The 14,011-nt window shown below is 47.8% G+C and overlaps 1 protein-coding gene across 4 annotated transcripts in view; it reads right to left on the minus strand.

Annotated features, from left to right (window-relative positions):
* Positions 1–14,011, minus strand: part of ZFYVE28 (zinc finger FYVE-type containing 28) — a 162,468-nt gene that overhangs the window by 73,352 nt on the left and 75,105 nt on the right. For all 4 annotated transcript variants that reach the window (XM_044295524.1, XM_044295517.1, XM_044295512.1 and 1 more), the window contains exon 2: positions 8,520–8,660. In XM_044295524.1, coding sequence (XP_044151459.1) covers positions 8,520–8,660 — 141 coding nt within the window. The remainder of the gene's footprint in view (positions 1–8,519; positions 8,661–14,011) is intronic.

Raw genomic sequence — 14,011 nt, forward strand, 5'->3', positions numbered from 1 at the left:
TCAGTAACACAAACAACAGAAGTGAGAGAACTTCATTGGACTCCCCCAGTAACAGCTTGTGTCAGAGATCACGACAGACACCAGGGAAAAGATCCTTACGGGTCAAGCAAACCCCAACCAACCTCTACGGGCGCGGTGCGTGCAAAGTAAGCGGTGAAGAGCACCACTCAGACCAGACCCTATCAAACTTCTGCGGGCACCCCCTGTGTTTATAGACCACTTTTTCCATGGAGATCGCACTATTTACCAGCGACAGCCATTGACCCCTCGAGGGAAGAGACTCCCCCATCCAGCGCAGCGCAATCGCTTTTCTAGGAAGATCCTGTGGTAGTGCGACCAGGATTCCTCGTCTACTATACCCAGAATGCACATCTTGGGGCACAGCCGCAGTGTCGGAGGGACCAAGGTCTTGAGAACCTCCAAAATCGACACCCAGAACTGATGTATGCCCGGGCATTCCCATATCATATGCCAAAATTTGGCGCCCTCCGCACTACACCTGTGACACCGAGAGTGATCCAGCCTCCCCATTTTGTGAAGTCTGGTGGGGGACAGATAACTATAATGTAGAATAAAGAGCTGTGTCATTCTGTTATTGATCGAAGGGGATACCCTTGTTGGGGCCAACAGTGCCTCCTCCCATTCCTCAGAAGTCAGAGAGGGTATGTGTCCTTTCCATTTGGTCTCCACAGCAAGTGGGGTCGCCCGCATGTGACAATCCAGCAGGTGAGTATAAAGCACCGATATCATCCCTCTAGGACCCTGGGATCTCAGAACACCAATGATGGGGTACTTGGATATACCTCTGTCATCCCCTCGAAATTGGGCCTGTACTGCGTGCCGCAGCTGGAGGTATCTATAAAAGAGGGTACGCGGTACTCTAAACCTCTCCTGTACCTGGGAAAACGAGATCAGCTGCCCTCCCTCAAACACATCCCCTAAAGCGCATATCCCATGCCTCTTCCACTCCGACACTCCCTCCAACCGAGACAGATGGGGGAACATGCAGTTATCCCATATGGGAATCTCGCTGGGCAGATCCTTATATAAGTTTAATTTCGACGCCTGCCAAACTTGATGGGCCAATTTATGAATCGGAAGGACACTCTGCTGTAGTGATCTAGAGCCTTCCAACACAGGCCACAGCGTGCGAAGTCCAAGATGCCCGTGTAAATAAGCCTCAGCGTTAGGCCGAGGAGCCTCGGTAACCCAGCACTTCAGAAACCGCAACTGACTGGCTATGAAGTACAAGAAAAAGTCAGGGAGGGCAGCGCCTCCTTGCAGCTTTGATCTCTGAAGAACTGGGAGCGAGCTCTTTCTTCTGGCTTTACCCCAGACAAAGGCCGCAGTCATGGCGTGGATGCGCCTAAAAAATCCCCTGGGAATCGGGGTGCAGTCATGGGACCGCAAGTATAGACCCTTGGGCAATAGTATCATCGTCACCAGATTCAGTCTTCCCATAACTGATAATGGGAGGGACTCCCACGTTCTAAATTTCTCTTGGAACAGCGTCTCTAAGGGATCAATGTTCAGCGTGTATGAGAGTTGTGGCGATCTGGTGATCATGACCCCCAGATATTTGAATCTATCCACTACAGGTAGGTTGCAATGATTATCCGGCCATTCGTGGTCCCATAACGGCATGATCGCCGATTTGCCCCAGTTTATATGCAGCCCAGAAAAACGCCCAAAGGACACAATGACCTCAATCGCTCTCGGGAGAGATGCGTCTGGGCTGGACATAAACAGAATCAAATCATCAGCGTACAGCCCAATTCTATCTTCCCTGTCATCCACATTCACCCCCAGGAACACAGGATCCTGCCTAATCCTTATGGCCAGATGCTCTATCGCTATGGCGAACAAGAGAGGTGAGAGTGGGCACCCCTGCCTCGTACCTCTGAGTAGAGAGATTTTGTCTGAGAACGCTCCATTGAGTTGAATACGGGCAGAGGGGTTCTTATACAGAATACCAACCCATCTAACGAAATTGGGACCAAAGCCAAACTCCCTCAGCACGGCTGATAAAAAGGGCCATTCTAGGGAATCAAAAGCCTTAGCCGTGTCAAGAGAGGCCATAGCCCACTTTTCTTTCTGAGCAGCTCCAATTTGGGCGATCACTTGCGCCCTCCTAATATTGTCCGAGGTGGACCTTCCGGGCATGAAGCCAGATTGATCAGCATGTACCACAGACGTTATCACCTTGTTCAGTCTGTTGGCCAATATCCTAGTCAGGATTTTATAGTCCAGGTTCAAAAGCGAAATTGGACGATAAGATCCGCAGTCCAGCGGATCCTTGCCAGGCTTCAAGATCACGACAATGGAGGAGTCATGCATGGATTCCGGCAAGGATCCGCGGGAGTGCACCGCCCTAAATAGTTCCAGCAGCTGTGGGCCCAGGATCTCCCTATATCTAGAGTACACCTCCACTGGAATGCCATCCGGGCCAGGAGCCTTACCCGATGGCAAATCCATGATAGCTCTCTCGACTTCCTCCAGGGTGATATCTTCCTCCATAATGCCTCTATCCAGGCTGCTCAACTGAGGGTGGGACACCTCCCTTAGATATGCCTCTAGATCCCTTTCTGAGTACGTGGCCACCGATTTATACAAATCCGCGTAAAAGCTGTGTAAGCACTGCAAGATGCCCTGAACCGACTCCACTATACGACCATCTGTCTCCCGGAGACGAAGGACTGGCGGGGCCATGGTATTGGCACGCGCTATATGAGCGAGCAATTTCCCTGCCTGGTTGCCCGTCTCAAAAGCCTGTTGCTTAAGGAAAAACAGCTTCCTCTTGCTCTTCTCTTCTAAATGCAACATATACTGTCTACCCGCAATCAACCACTCCCCTCTGCGTTCCTCCGTGGGAGAGTCAGTAAATGCCCTCTCTGCCACCTTGCAGCTAGCAAACAATTCCTCCTCCTTAAGCTGTGATTCTTTTTTAACATAAGATATAGAGGACTTGATGCAGCCCCTAAGGTATGCTTTTAAAGTTTCCCATAATAGCAGGGGATCAGTGGAAGCTCCCTGGGCCTCAAAGAACACCTTCAGCTGATCTGGGATTCTGTCCGTTAGGCCAAACAGGGAAAGCCAGAAGGGATGAATCCGCATTTTGCTACCCGGACTCAGGGAACCAGACATTGTCAGCTCAGCCAGAATCGGGGCATGATCAGAGGGGCCCTGAGGACCATATCTAACGTCTACCACATCTGTGTACACTAAGGAGTTGCAGAACAGGTAGTCTATTCTTGATAGAGCACCCCTGGAGGGGGTGAAGCAGGAGTATTCCCTGGCAGTGGGATTCCTAGCCCTCCATACCTCTATCCATCCCATCTCCTGGGAAATCCTAGCAAGGGTTGAAGAGTCTCCTCCCATCCCACCTCTATCAGCCCTGCCGCTAAACCTATCCGCAGCCTCGCTCATCACCTGATTGAAGTCTCCCATACATAAGAAGCGAGCAGCAGGGTATTGAATCACAAAACCTACCACTGCTTGCAGCAAGGAAAGAGAGGCAGGGGGCGGGTTATATAGATTGACAATCACATATGGAAGGCTGTCGATGTAAGCAAATACAAAAATATACTGACCCCCCTGATCCACAACCGAGCGCGGAATCTCGCACCGGAGGCTCCTGTGAAACAGTAGGGCGACCCCTCTAGAGTGCGAGCTGCCATAGGCATTAAATAAATGCTGAGCCCAAGGCTTCTTCAACCTGTGGCCCATTTCTGGGGTGAGATGGGTCTCCTGAAGTCCCAATATCTGGGGGTTAAAGGACCGGATCTGGGAGAACACCGCAATCCTCTTTCTAGGATCCCCCAGCCCTCTGACGTTCCAGGACATAACTCTCAAGGGGGCCATATCGACATGTCGTGGGAATCTCTGACATATACCCTCCCATAGGCTGCAATCACCCCCAGATTAAGCATCTGAACCCTCCATGTCAGCAGCCATTCTGCAATTGAAACGGTTAGTGATAGCCATAAGCGCTTATAGTTTTTAAGAGACTATCTGTATCTTCCGGGAGAAACTGGTCTCCCCTGCCCATCGTCAGATGAATCAGAGTCTATGTCAGAAGCAATCTGCCCTTCATCCAAATCCAACTCAAATAACTGGGAATTCTGGGATTTGTGAGACGTAGAGGCTTGCGGTGAAGAGGGAGGTAGCCTAGACTCCACTGCAGCATTAACCTCTTCACGAATCATACTCTACATGGAGTCTAAGAAGAAAGGAGATTCTTCAGGCACCACTTTTTCAGCACATTTGGGGCAAAGTGATTTTTTGGCTTTAGATATAAATTACTTTTTGCGACTAGAATCACACCCAGGTTCCTTGGAGGTGGAGGTGTCTCTACCGTACAAAATTTTAAATAGAAATGATACAGGGTTCAGAAAACTTCCAAGGAATGGACACCAACACCAGGCACCCAAGGTGGATAATAGGTGTAACCCATACACCAAAATCTTCCCAAGTCAGGAGAGGAGGTTTACCGGGCTGACGGTGCCTGTGGCCACATCCAGGGGCTTGCAGGCGGTATCCGGGTCACTACGAGCCCACATTGCAAGGAAGGGAACAGCATGCGTTGCTGCTCCCTGAATGTGGCTTCAATTTAAATTTCCCGGCCTTCTGAAGGATGTCTGTGACGTTCGTACGTGCGTGACGCTGTAGTGCCATGACGTACGCAACGCCCGCAATCCAGAACGAGACTCCCCAACCTCCGGGAGTATCCGCCCATCGGAATGCCGCAAGAATGCCCTGCACTCCTCCAACGGAGCATGCAGGCTAGAGCCCGGGGCTGCCTTCAACAGGACTTATGCCAGAGGTACAGGGAAGGTCCACTGCAACGGCAACGGGGGGAAAAGACCAGGCCGTGCGGTTGAAATTTTCTGCGAACCTGCTCAGGAACACAGAAGGAGCTTTCACGCTAATCGGGACAGGAAACAACACTGATTAGGTAAGGGAAGGAGGCCCCTTTTAAAGTTTGAGCTTCCATGTTGTTTCCTGTCATGGAGGCGGGGCGCACCCCCTGTCAGTGCCGTTGGGGGAGGCGCCGGGGGAAAAAAAGATGTGTTCCTTCACAAGTTATGATTGTACAAGGAAGCACAGTGTCACGTGCCGAGGGTCCCTAGGGGGACCTCCGGGTGTCAGGGATTCGGTTTACAGGTAAAACAGACCAAGGATACAGACGTACGCACAGGTGCACTACATGGAACAGCGGGTGTGGACCCACTGTGCCACTAACTGGCAATATTTTGGAGGGGCGTGACTAAGCAACACCTGGTATTCACTGGAGCCTCAGATGGTGAGGATAGGCTTGGCCGCAGGTAGTTGCCAGGGGCTACTCCAGAGTGTAAACCGTGTCAGTGGCAGCTGGTCCAGACAGACCAGGAGGTACCTGAATTGGGTACCGGCAGGAAGCATAAACATACGGGCACGGACAGAGACGTAACCAGGAGCAACGGAATACACGGAGAACCATAGATCAGAGATACAAGGCACAGAATAGGCTAGAGCAAAGACAGAAGCAGTTACCTGCGCCGCAATCAAAAGAAGGTAAGCGGCCCCAGGCAGAGCTGCACAGAACAGAGAAGAGGAAAATAGGCATACGGGCATTCCCCCTCCGGGGAACACAGGAACCCTATTCCAAAGGCAGGACAGAACAACAGGCAGACATGAACAGAATGGGGACAAGTAAAAAGGCACTACAGGACAGACATGGGACAGGATACATCGGAAGCAGTTAAGCACGGCCAGGCTCTCAGATGCAGTTACGCACGGCTAGGCAATCAGATGCAGAACAGGATAACAAAACATGATACATCAGACAGGGCAGGTACGGATCAGAACATAAACACCATAACAGAACAGGAACCGGCAAACAGACACTTGACAGGCTGACAAAGACGGACCCCCAGAACCACAGCTCACAGGTTCAAATAGCTGGGTAATGAGGCACCTGGAAAGCCACACCCAGGCGCAGCAGACAGGGGGCGTTACCCTATCAGAACTGGAGCACAGAACAACAGGATACACAGATACAGAAAGGGCGTTGCCCCTGGCAACCGATATACACGGAGACACCCGCAGCCAGTACGCCAGAGCACAACCAACCCAGCACCACAGACAATGGGGAGAGCAAACATACACAGGCGGTTCAAAATAGATCCCGCAGCCAGCACAAAGCCCCTAGAAACCAGCCTGCACAGGATTTCGTCCTGCAGCCAGTACGCAAGGGTGCATGCAGCCAGCCTACACGGAAAATGTCACTGTGAACCACATTGTGACACCAAGTCTTTATGCAAACTTTATTTGAAAACTCTGTACACTTTAAAAGGATAGGCCATCAATATCTGATCAGCGGGGGTCCAGCACCGTGCACCCCCGCTGTAGCAAGTTGTTGCCAGGACTACAGCTCCATCTGTTGGAAGTTAATGGATGAAGTTGGTAAGTGCAGCATTCACTTCAGTGGGAGCAGTGTTGCAGGCAGGGAAGGTGTTAAAATAACCAAACTATTTGCTAGGTCAAACCCCCTCTGCTGCAGTCCTCCCTGTACACCACTGAGGCCAGTGGCTGGCTGCAGGGGTCACCTGCGGTACACATGTATGTCATGAAGAAGATGACATCATGGCGGCAGGGAAGATCATAGCGGCGGCTCTGGAGCAGAGGGGATCTGAAGCATTTAGTGTAACTTTTACCAAGATCACCCCCACAAGACCTGCTGTTTCGGAGACTCAGAGGTCCGGCCATCACCATCTGGCCCTTGTCACAGTTGCTCACATCTCCCATTTTTCCTCCGCTTCCGACTGACTGTTCACTTGCTCCTAAATACTACTACTTACTTCACCGTTTTTTTAACATTATGACTGCAATAAGTAGGTTTCCGGGGGTATGCGTGATGGGGCCCACACCAAATTATTTTTGCCCAGAGGCTTCCACCAACCTTAATCCGGCCCTGGATAATTCCCAGTACTAGTCAGAGGGCAGGCTAGGGCCGTCCGGAGGCGCCACACATCTTTGATCTTATGCAAATCTACGTTTTCCTGTACAGCATCAAGCGTAGTTACCCAACATGGCTGCAAGGATGATTGACACGGATGCAGACGTTTCCTTCATATGTGATGTCAGCTATTAGCCCATCTACCGGCGGCTCCTTCTTGGATGCGGCAGGGGGTTAATGATGAAAGCGCATCTCGCTCGGCAGGCACTAAACTGTTCTTTCATGGCTTAAACTCCAGCTTCCTTAACATTGGTTTATCCCATTACTGGGCGGTATTTTTTTGGCAGTGCACGCAATTAACTATGAACACAACACAAGCAATACTTACATCTATAGACTCTAATTAGCTTTATAATAAAGCCCCCGGGAGCTCGTTGGCATCTGGCTAACTTCATTTGCATTTAGTGTTGTCTTTTGCAACCTCTAAGGGTAAATTATTTTCAATGAAACTTTATATGATAAGATTAAAAAATTGCAGGGCTGGTAAAAATCCGCACGCTGCCCCCACCGCCAGCAGCTGTTTTACACAAGCAATGTGGCTGATGTAACCGCAGATGACACTGACTGCGCTGTGATTTATCGAGACTTGCAAAATGTAAATTTTTACATAAATTCCAGGTAGTCAATACGTGCAGAAATCTCCTAACTTTTTGAGTTTCATACTGATGCAGGATTTAAAAGGGGTTGTCCTGAAATTGTAAAAAAAAAAAGAAAAAAACTTACCTGTTGCAGGCTATAAAATTTAACAAAAGCACAAGTGCAAGATAAAATAAAATAAAAATGTACAAGCGCAAGATATAAAAAAAATATAAAATAAAATAAACAAAACAGTACTCATCGGTTATTTCCCCCACCATACCAGTAGAGCCACTCCAATGGTCCCCGTAGCAATGACATCTCAAACATCATTTACATTACTGCTGCAGCCAATCTGAGGTCTCAGTGGTCACGTACCAACAAGGCCAATGATTGGTTGGAGTGGTCATTTATGCGATGTCATCACGAGCAGTGACCACTGGAGCTGGCAAAGGATTTAGGGGGTCATTTATTATCCTGAAATACGCCTAAATTAGGCATATTTCAGGCGGTTAGTTGCGCCGCTATGGCTTAAAATTGTGGACGTGGCAGGGACGGGCCAGCAGACCCGTCTCATTTACCATTTTCTGCGCCGGTTTTAGATGTAGAAAATGATCTAAATGTAAGACATCAAGGAAGCCGTCCGGTGCTGGATGCACCAAAGATTAAGGGGCACATTTTTGTTCTTACAAAATGTGCCCCTTAATGTTTTTTTATTTAGTGCCTATGTACAGCTCACAGGACATTTTCTTTAAATCCTGGACAACCCCTTTAAATCTGGTAGGATTGCATTTTTATATATGGAGCTTCACTTAAAATGCATTTACAGAGCTGTGCATACCAGTGTGTACATACTTGTGTGTATGGCGCTGTGCCAGGATAAATGACGCATTGCTCCACTTCTGCTTATTGACATAAAAGCACTAGAGTCAATGTACTAGCTCACCTGACATGAACGAAACTGGTTAACAAGCAGCGTACACCTCTGGGGATCCTTCCTTCCATCCAGGCTGTCCAGTTCAGCAGCCACTTGGTTGAGCTCTTCGTCTGCATAGTAGAATTGAGCAAGAAGCTGTGGATCCGACCTCTAAAAACAAAGAAAAGAAGAAGAAAAATGAAGGATGAACTTGTCAATATAGTTCCCTCACCATTTGACATGACAAGGCATACCATACAAATAGTTAAGTGTTTTAGTTTTAAGAAGAAATAAATCTAGCTTCTGCTTGCGAGACTGCGTAAATCACAGCCAGTATCTTTGGTTACTACATGTCCCAGTGACACCAGGTAACTCTAGCACAAGTTATAATTCTACAGACCATTCCAAGATTGAGAGCAAAGGAAAAAAGTCTGGTACAGTGTTAGCCAGTAGAAAACTAGTTTAGTGCTTTCATTAAAGGGAACCCGTCATCAACGTTATGCTGATCTCACAGAGGGCAGCATAAATTAGTGACAGAAATGCTATGTCAGCGGTGTGTCACTCATGAGCTAAAAGTAAGTGGTTGCTGAGAACCAGCATCATATTCATTGCAGCCCAGGCCTCGAAAAGAGTCACATCTACCTGAGAAGAGTCCTGGTTATTCCTAATCTCCTGCTCTCCCCCATCTGCTGATGATTGGCAGTTCTCTCCTAGAGAGAAAGGGAGAAAACTTGGTAGAAGACCGTCAGCCATCAGCAGTAGGCAGGGAGAGCAGGAATTCATGAATAACCAGGGCTCTTCTCAGGTGACCGGGACTCTTTTCCAGGCCCAGTCTGCAATGATTGTGATGTTGTGTTCTCAGGAACCACTTACTTTTAACTTCTAAATGACAGACCGCTGAAATCAACTCACCTGCCTGTACTTTATTCTGCCGTTAGTATGGGCAGCATAACGTTGATGACAGGTTCCCTTTAATGGCTAACAAAATAAGAGTATTGCAGATTTGATACCTTTTAATGGCAAACAAAAATAGAAGTAATGATGTTACATAGCGAGCTTTCAGGACATCACCAGTCCCTTCATCAGGCGTACTACAAGAATATATAAAGAAACAGCAATATATATATATATATATACACACACACACACACACACTATAAGAACAGAGACCTGGGGGAATGAATTGACATTTGAAAAACAACAGATCTTGAGAAGGAGTCCTTAATTATCTTACAGATTGATGTTATCTCAGAGACTTGGTGGCCCGACGCTTTAGATCTTGTAGTGGTGTCATAAATTCCGGGGACAAATTCAGTCCAGTATTCAAAGTATCAAGCAGTGTTATAAATTTGTATTCCCACATTCTTCTGGCTCTTGAAATTACCTTTTTAATACGAGAACTTTCATGTGTTCTTCATTGTGTCCTGGGCTACAGAAATGCTTAGCCACAGGAAAGTGTAGCCTCTTCTCTATAATTGTGTGGCGATGGGACCTCCTGTTTCTCCAGGACACCAGGGCTATCATCCTGCTTTAATTGGAGATCAGATCACAAGAGCCCCAAGATTCCCAGAAGTCAACTTCTCCAATACAATAAAAAGAAACAGAACCAGCGCGTACCTCTGGTTGTGCCCTACAACCCACAACTAGGAGGTACTGAGGAAAACTGCCAAATAATTACACCATGTCCTACATAAGGATGACCGACTATTCTTGTAGTACGCCTGATGAAGAGACTGGTGATGTCCCGAAAGCTCACTGTGAAACATCATTACTTCTATTTCTGTTAGCCATTAAAAAGTATCAAACCTGCAATACTCTTATTTTGTTACTCTTAATGAGAGCACTAAACGAGAGCGGCTGGATAAAGGTCTAGTGCACAGGAGAGGTGGCAGACTGCGCCTTGTGCAGCAGCATGCATGTCGCAGGCAATGTGTAAACTCCATCCCACTGCAGGAAGCAGCAGCGAGGACGAGCTGGCCATAACCTCACTTCATCTACAAGTGACATTGTGATTACACAGGGGAATTCAAATAGGAAAATATGATTTTCACCAGAACATCTATTTAAAAGGTCTTTAAAGACAATTTTTTTTTACCGACGTCCACTTGACTACAACTATAAAAAATAATAGAAATGTCTTCTATCAGGTTTGACTCCCCTTTGTATATAATGGGCCATTTATTTGGATAGGGGATAAGCAGATGTAAAGGACCTCAGTAGATGCTCATCTTCATGGAAAAACAAGGGACAGCCAGCAATGGAACTGGTTACGAGGTTCCTTAGATCTGATCCATATGTACACAGCTGGTTAAGGGTTTTGCCCCTCTTTAGTAGATGGCAGGGTACCGGTTGGCTGGATGATGTCTCAGGTGCAGCCCAGGAGGGGGTACTGGTTCTCAATAAAGAGACCAAAGATGGGCTAATTGGCATCTTCTTTCCCCTTGGAGCATCGCCAGAAAAGTCTAAATACACCAACTGGTTCCCTTCAAGGAGAACCAGTAACCCCCTTCCCGGACTTAAATGCGTCTAATCCAGCCAGGGGTGCACCACCAATGAGGCCAGGTGAAGCGATCACCTCAGTCAGCACCAGGTAGGGGTAAGAGGGGGGCAGCGGGAGGAACATGGGCAATGAGCGATTTCATTGTGGCAAAGGGGTAAGGTTAAGAAATTGGCATTGCGGGGGGGGGGGGGGTTTCAGTTTTCGCCTCAGAAGGATAGGTGCACCCCTGAATCCAGCCAACCAATACCAACGAGGGGCAAAATCCCCCAAAAAAAGCTGTCTACCGGTGGGTGCCTCTCCCTTTTGGAGGATTCTCTGGTTTGGCTGACGAGCTAATTTGCTAAAATAACTATTCTCCAAAAAGAAGATTGAACCTCCCCTTTCTTGGTTCTAATAACTACTATACAACAATAAAAACAACTGTATATACACAAAACCCATCAAAAGGGTTAATAGTCACCAGACGGCTTTGAAAAGATTAATTGATGTAACATGATTTTAATAAATTCCCGCGTCCTTGTGAACCCGAGCAGGTTGGTCTCAGTGGAGACCTGCACAATGTATAACGAGCTTCGATTTTCGGTGCTCTTCCATCCCCAAAAAATAGTTTGCATGATGCCCTTCGTGTAAAGCAGAGGTTTATTTATTTGCAGCTCAGCCTGGCCGACACAACACGGCGATAAATGTGATTTACGTCCGGAGAAACAATCCACTTTTCATCTATCGCCTCTCACTTTCGTAATAAAATCAGGGCTGCCAGTGTTTGCTGTTCTGACTGCAGGGACGGAATAGAAATTTGGCGACCTCAGCTTACACGGGAGGGGGGGGACAAGGCTGCAGAAACATCAATCAGATATAAGGAGGACCAAGCGTACCCAGGGCTGGCCACAGTCACAATGAGAACCCTGCAGTAAACGGACCATCATTAACACGCTCTCATGTGCACACAGCCCTATGGAAACAGACTTCACATCAGCACCCAGATATCTGAACGTGTGCGCAAACTGGTCCGTCCGCTTACGCTAGGGCTGCACGGCGACATGTGCGGAATGACCATAAGTCAATGGCGTCGCACTGCAACTGTGACAGTTGCACAAAAATCCAACCTGGATGGATGGATTTTTTGCGACTGTTGTGTCCCAGTGCCAAACCATTGACTATCATTATAAAAGACGTTGCGCGACTTTTCATCGACACATGTCGCCATTTAGCCCTAGCCTTAACAACTTTTCTTGCTACAATGGTATGGTCACATGTGGCGGATACGCAGAGGATTTTCCGCAGTAGGAATTCCGTGAAAAAAACAGCACCAAATACAGTAGAATAGAGGATAATTATTAGATTTTAAGGGTCTTACCACTGGGAGACCGCCTCCGATCACAAGAACAGGTACCCTCGGAGCCCTCCGAAATGAACGGAGCTGCAGGATGGGTATGCAAACTGCCCCTCGATACATCTCTCTAGAAGTTTTGGAAACAGCCAAGAGCTGTACTCGGCTGTCTCTGCTGCTCCTGTAGAGATGAATGGAGCAGCACTGCGGACACGCTCAAACTGACGCTCCATTCATTTCAGGAGGCTCCAAAGGAGAGGAGTCCGCACTTTTCGTTAATGGAGTGGTAGGATCCCCTACTGATCTAATAGTAGTTATCCCCCATCCTGTGGAATATCCATATAAAAAGATTTCATCGACATGCCGCAACGCAATCCACACATAAATTTGGTCTGCATGTCAATTTAGATTATGTGAACATGGCAATCTTGGACGCGACAGCTCTTGTGCGACCAGAGATCACAGTATAGCAGTGCTGCATTAGGAATGCACCAAAATCGCCATGTAGACGTACCGTTATGGTGCAAATTTCAACCGCAAATTTCACCAATTGCAGTGCAGAGTGTGAAATCCGCAACAAAACCACAGGCAAATTTGCATCAAAATCTGCATGTGTTTTGCAGTGGATTCATTGTGGAGTCTCTGCACCAAAATACAGAAGGTCCTGTGTGGACGTACCAGATGACATGTCCAGACAGAAGTTTTGCTTGGTGGGGTCTAGCTGTTGAATTCCCCAGCGATTGGCTTTGCTTGGCCCTCCTCGGGAGCAGAGCTGTGTACAGAGGTAAACCTCCTATGGGTCCACACACCACTAGGCCAAGTAAAACTGAGCAAGGCTTATCCCAACCGAAGGGGCACAGCGCTCCCGCCCCTATAGTTCAGAGATCGATGGAGACCTCGGCAGCTGGACCCCACCGATCAAAAGTTCTTCAAATCCCTATGACGTCAGTTTATGGAACCTACAGGTATCTATTTAGAAGATTGGAAATGTTGGATCAGTGCCGAATTCCCACCGATAGAGAAAAAGGTTCTCCAACCTGAGAGCCAAAAGAAAATCAAAAAAATTCTCTAGAAATGTCCACTTTTTTTTGCTTCTATTGTTGTATTTCTACAGCTACTATGCAGACAATGCATCTCCATAGTAACAAAAAAAAATGTATAAGCATATGCAATCATATTTCCTTCTATTTGGCCCCCTTCTTTAGCTAATGTACGTTTGGTAGGTAAACCAGAGGTAGAGGACAGATAAAAGGGAACATGACTGCAGGATCAGACTACACAGTGTATTTGTTGTCTGTTACCATGGAGATGCATTGTCTGCCTAGCAGCTGCAGAAACAGAACAGCAGGAAATAGCTACAACGTAGTCCTAAACTTTGATAATTGATGGTCTATCCTCAGGATAGGTCATTCGTTGATTTGATCAGCGGAGATCTGACTCGCGGCTCCACTGCCGATCCTCTGTATGAAGAGTCCGCGGCGCTGTGGGGAGTGCTGCCGCCTCTTCCTAGTCCAGTGATGTCACATTGATCCGTCACATAGCCTATGTGCAGCTCAGTCCTATTCAAGTGAAAGGGGCTGAGCTGCAATACCAAGCGAAGCCGCTATCGAATAGACAATGCTGAGCTTGGTAAACTGCGAGGAGGTCACGACGCTCACCGTCCTCCACAAACAGCTGATCAGATGCCCCCCC

This window comes from Bufo gargarizans, chromosome 1 (genome assembly GCF_014858855.1).
Source record: "Bufo gargarizans isolate SCDJY-AF-19 chromosome 1, ASM1485885v1, whole genome shotgun sequence".
Classification (NCBI taxonomy): domain Eukaryota; kingdom Metazoa; phylum Chordata; class Amphibia; order Anura; family Bufonidae; genus Bufo; species Bufo gargarizans.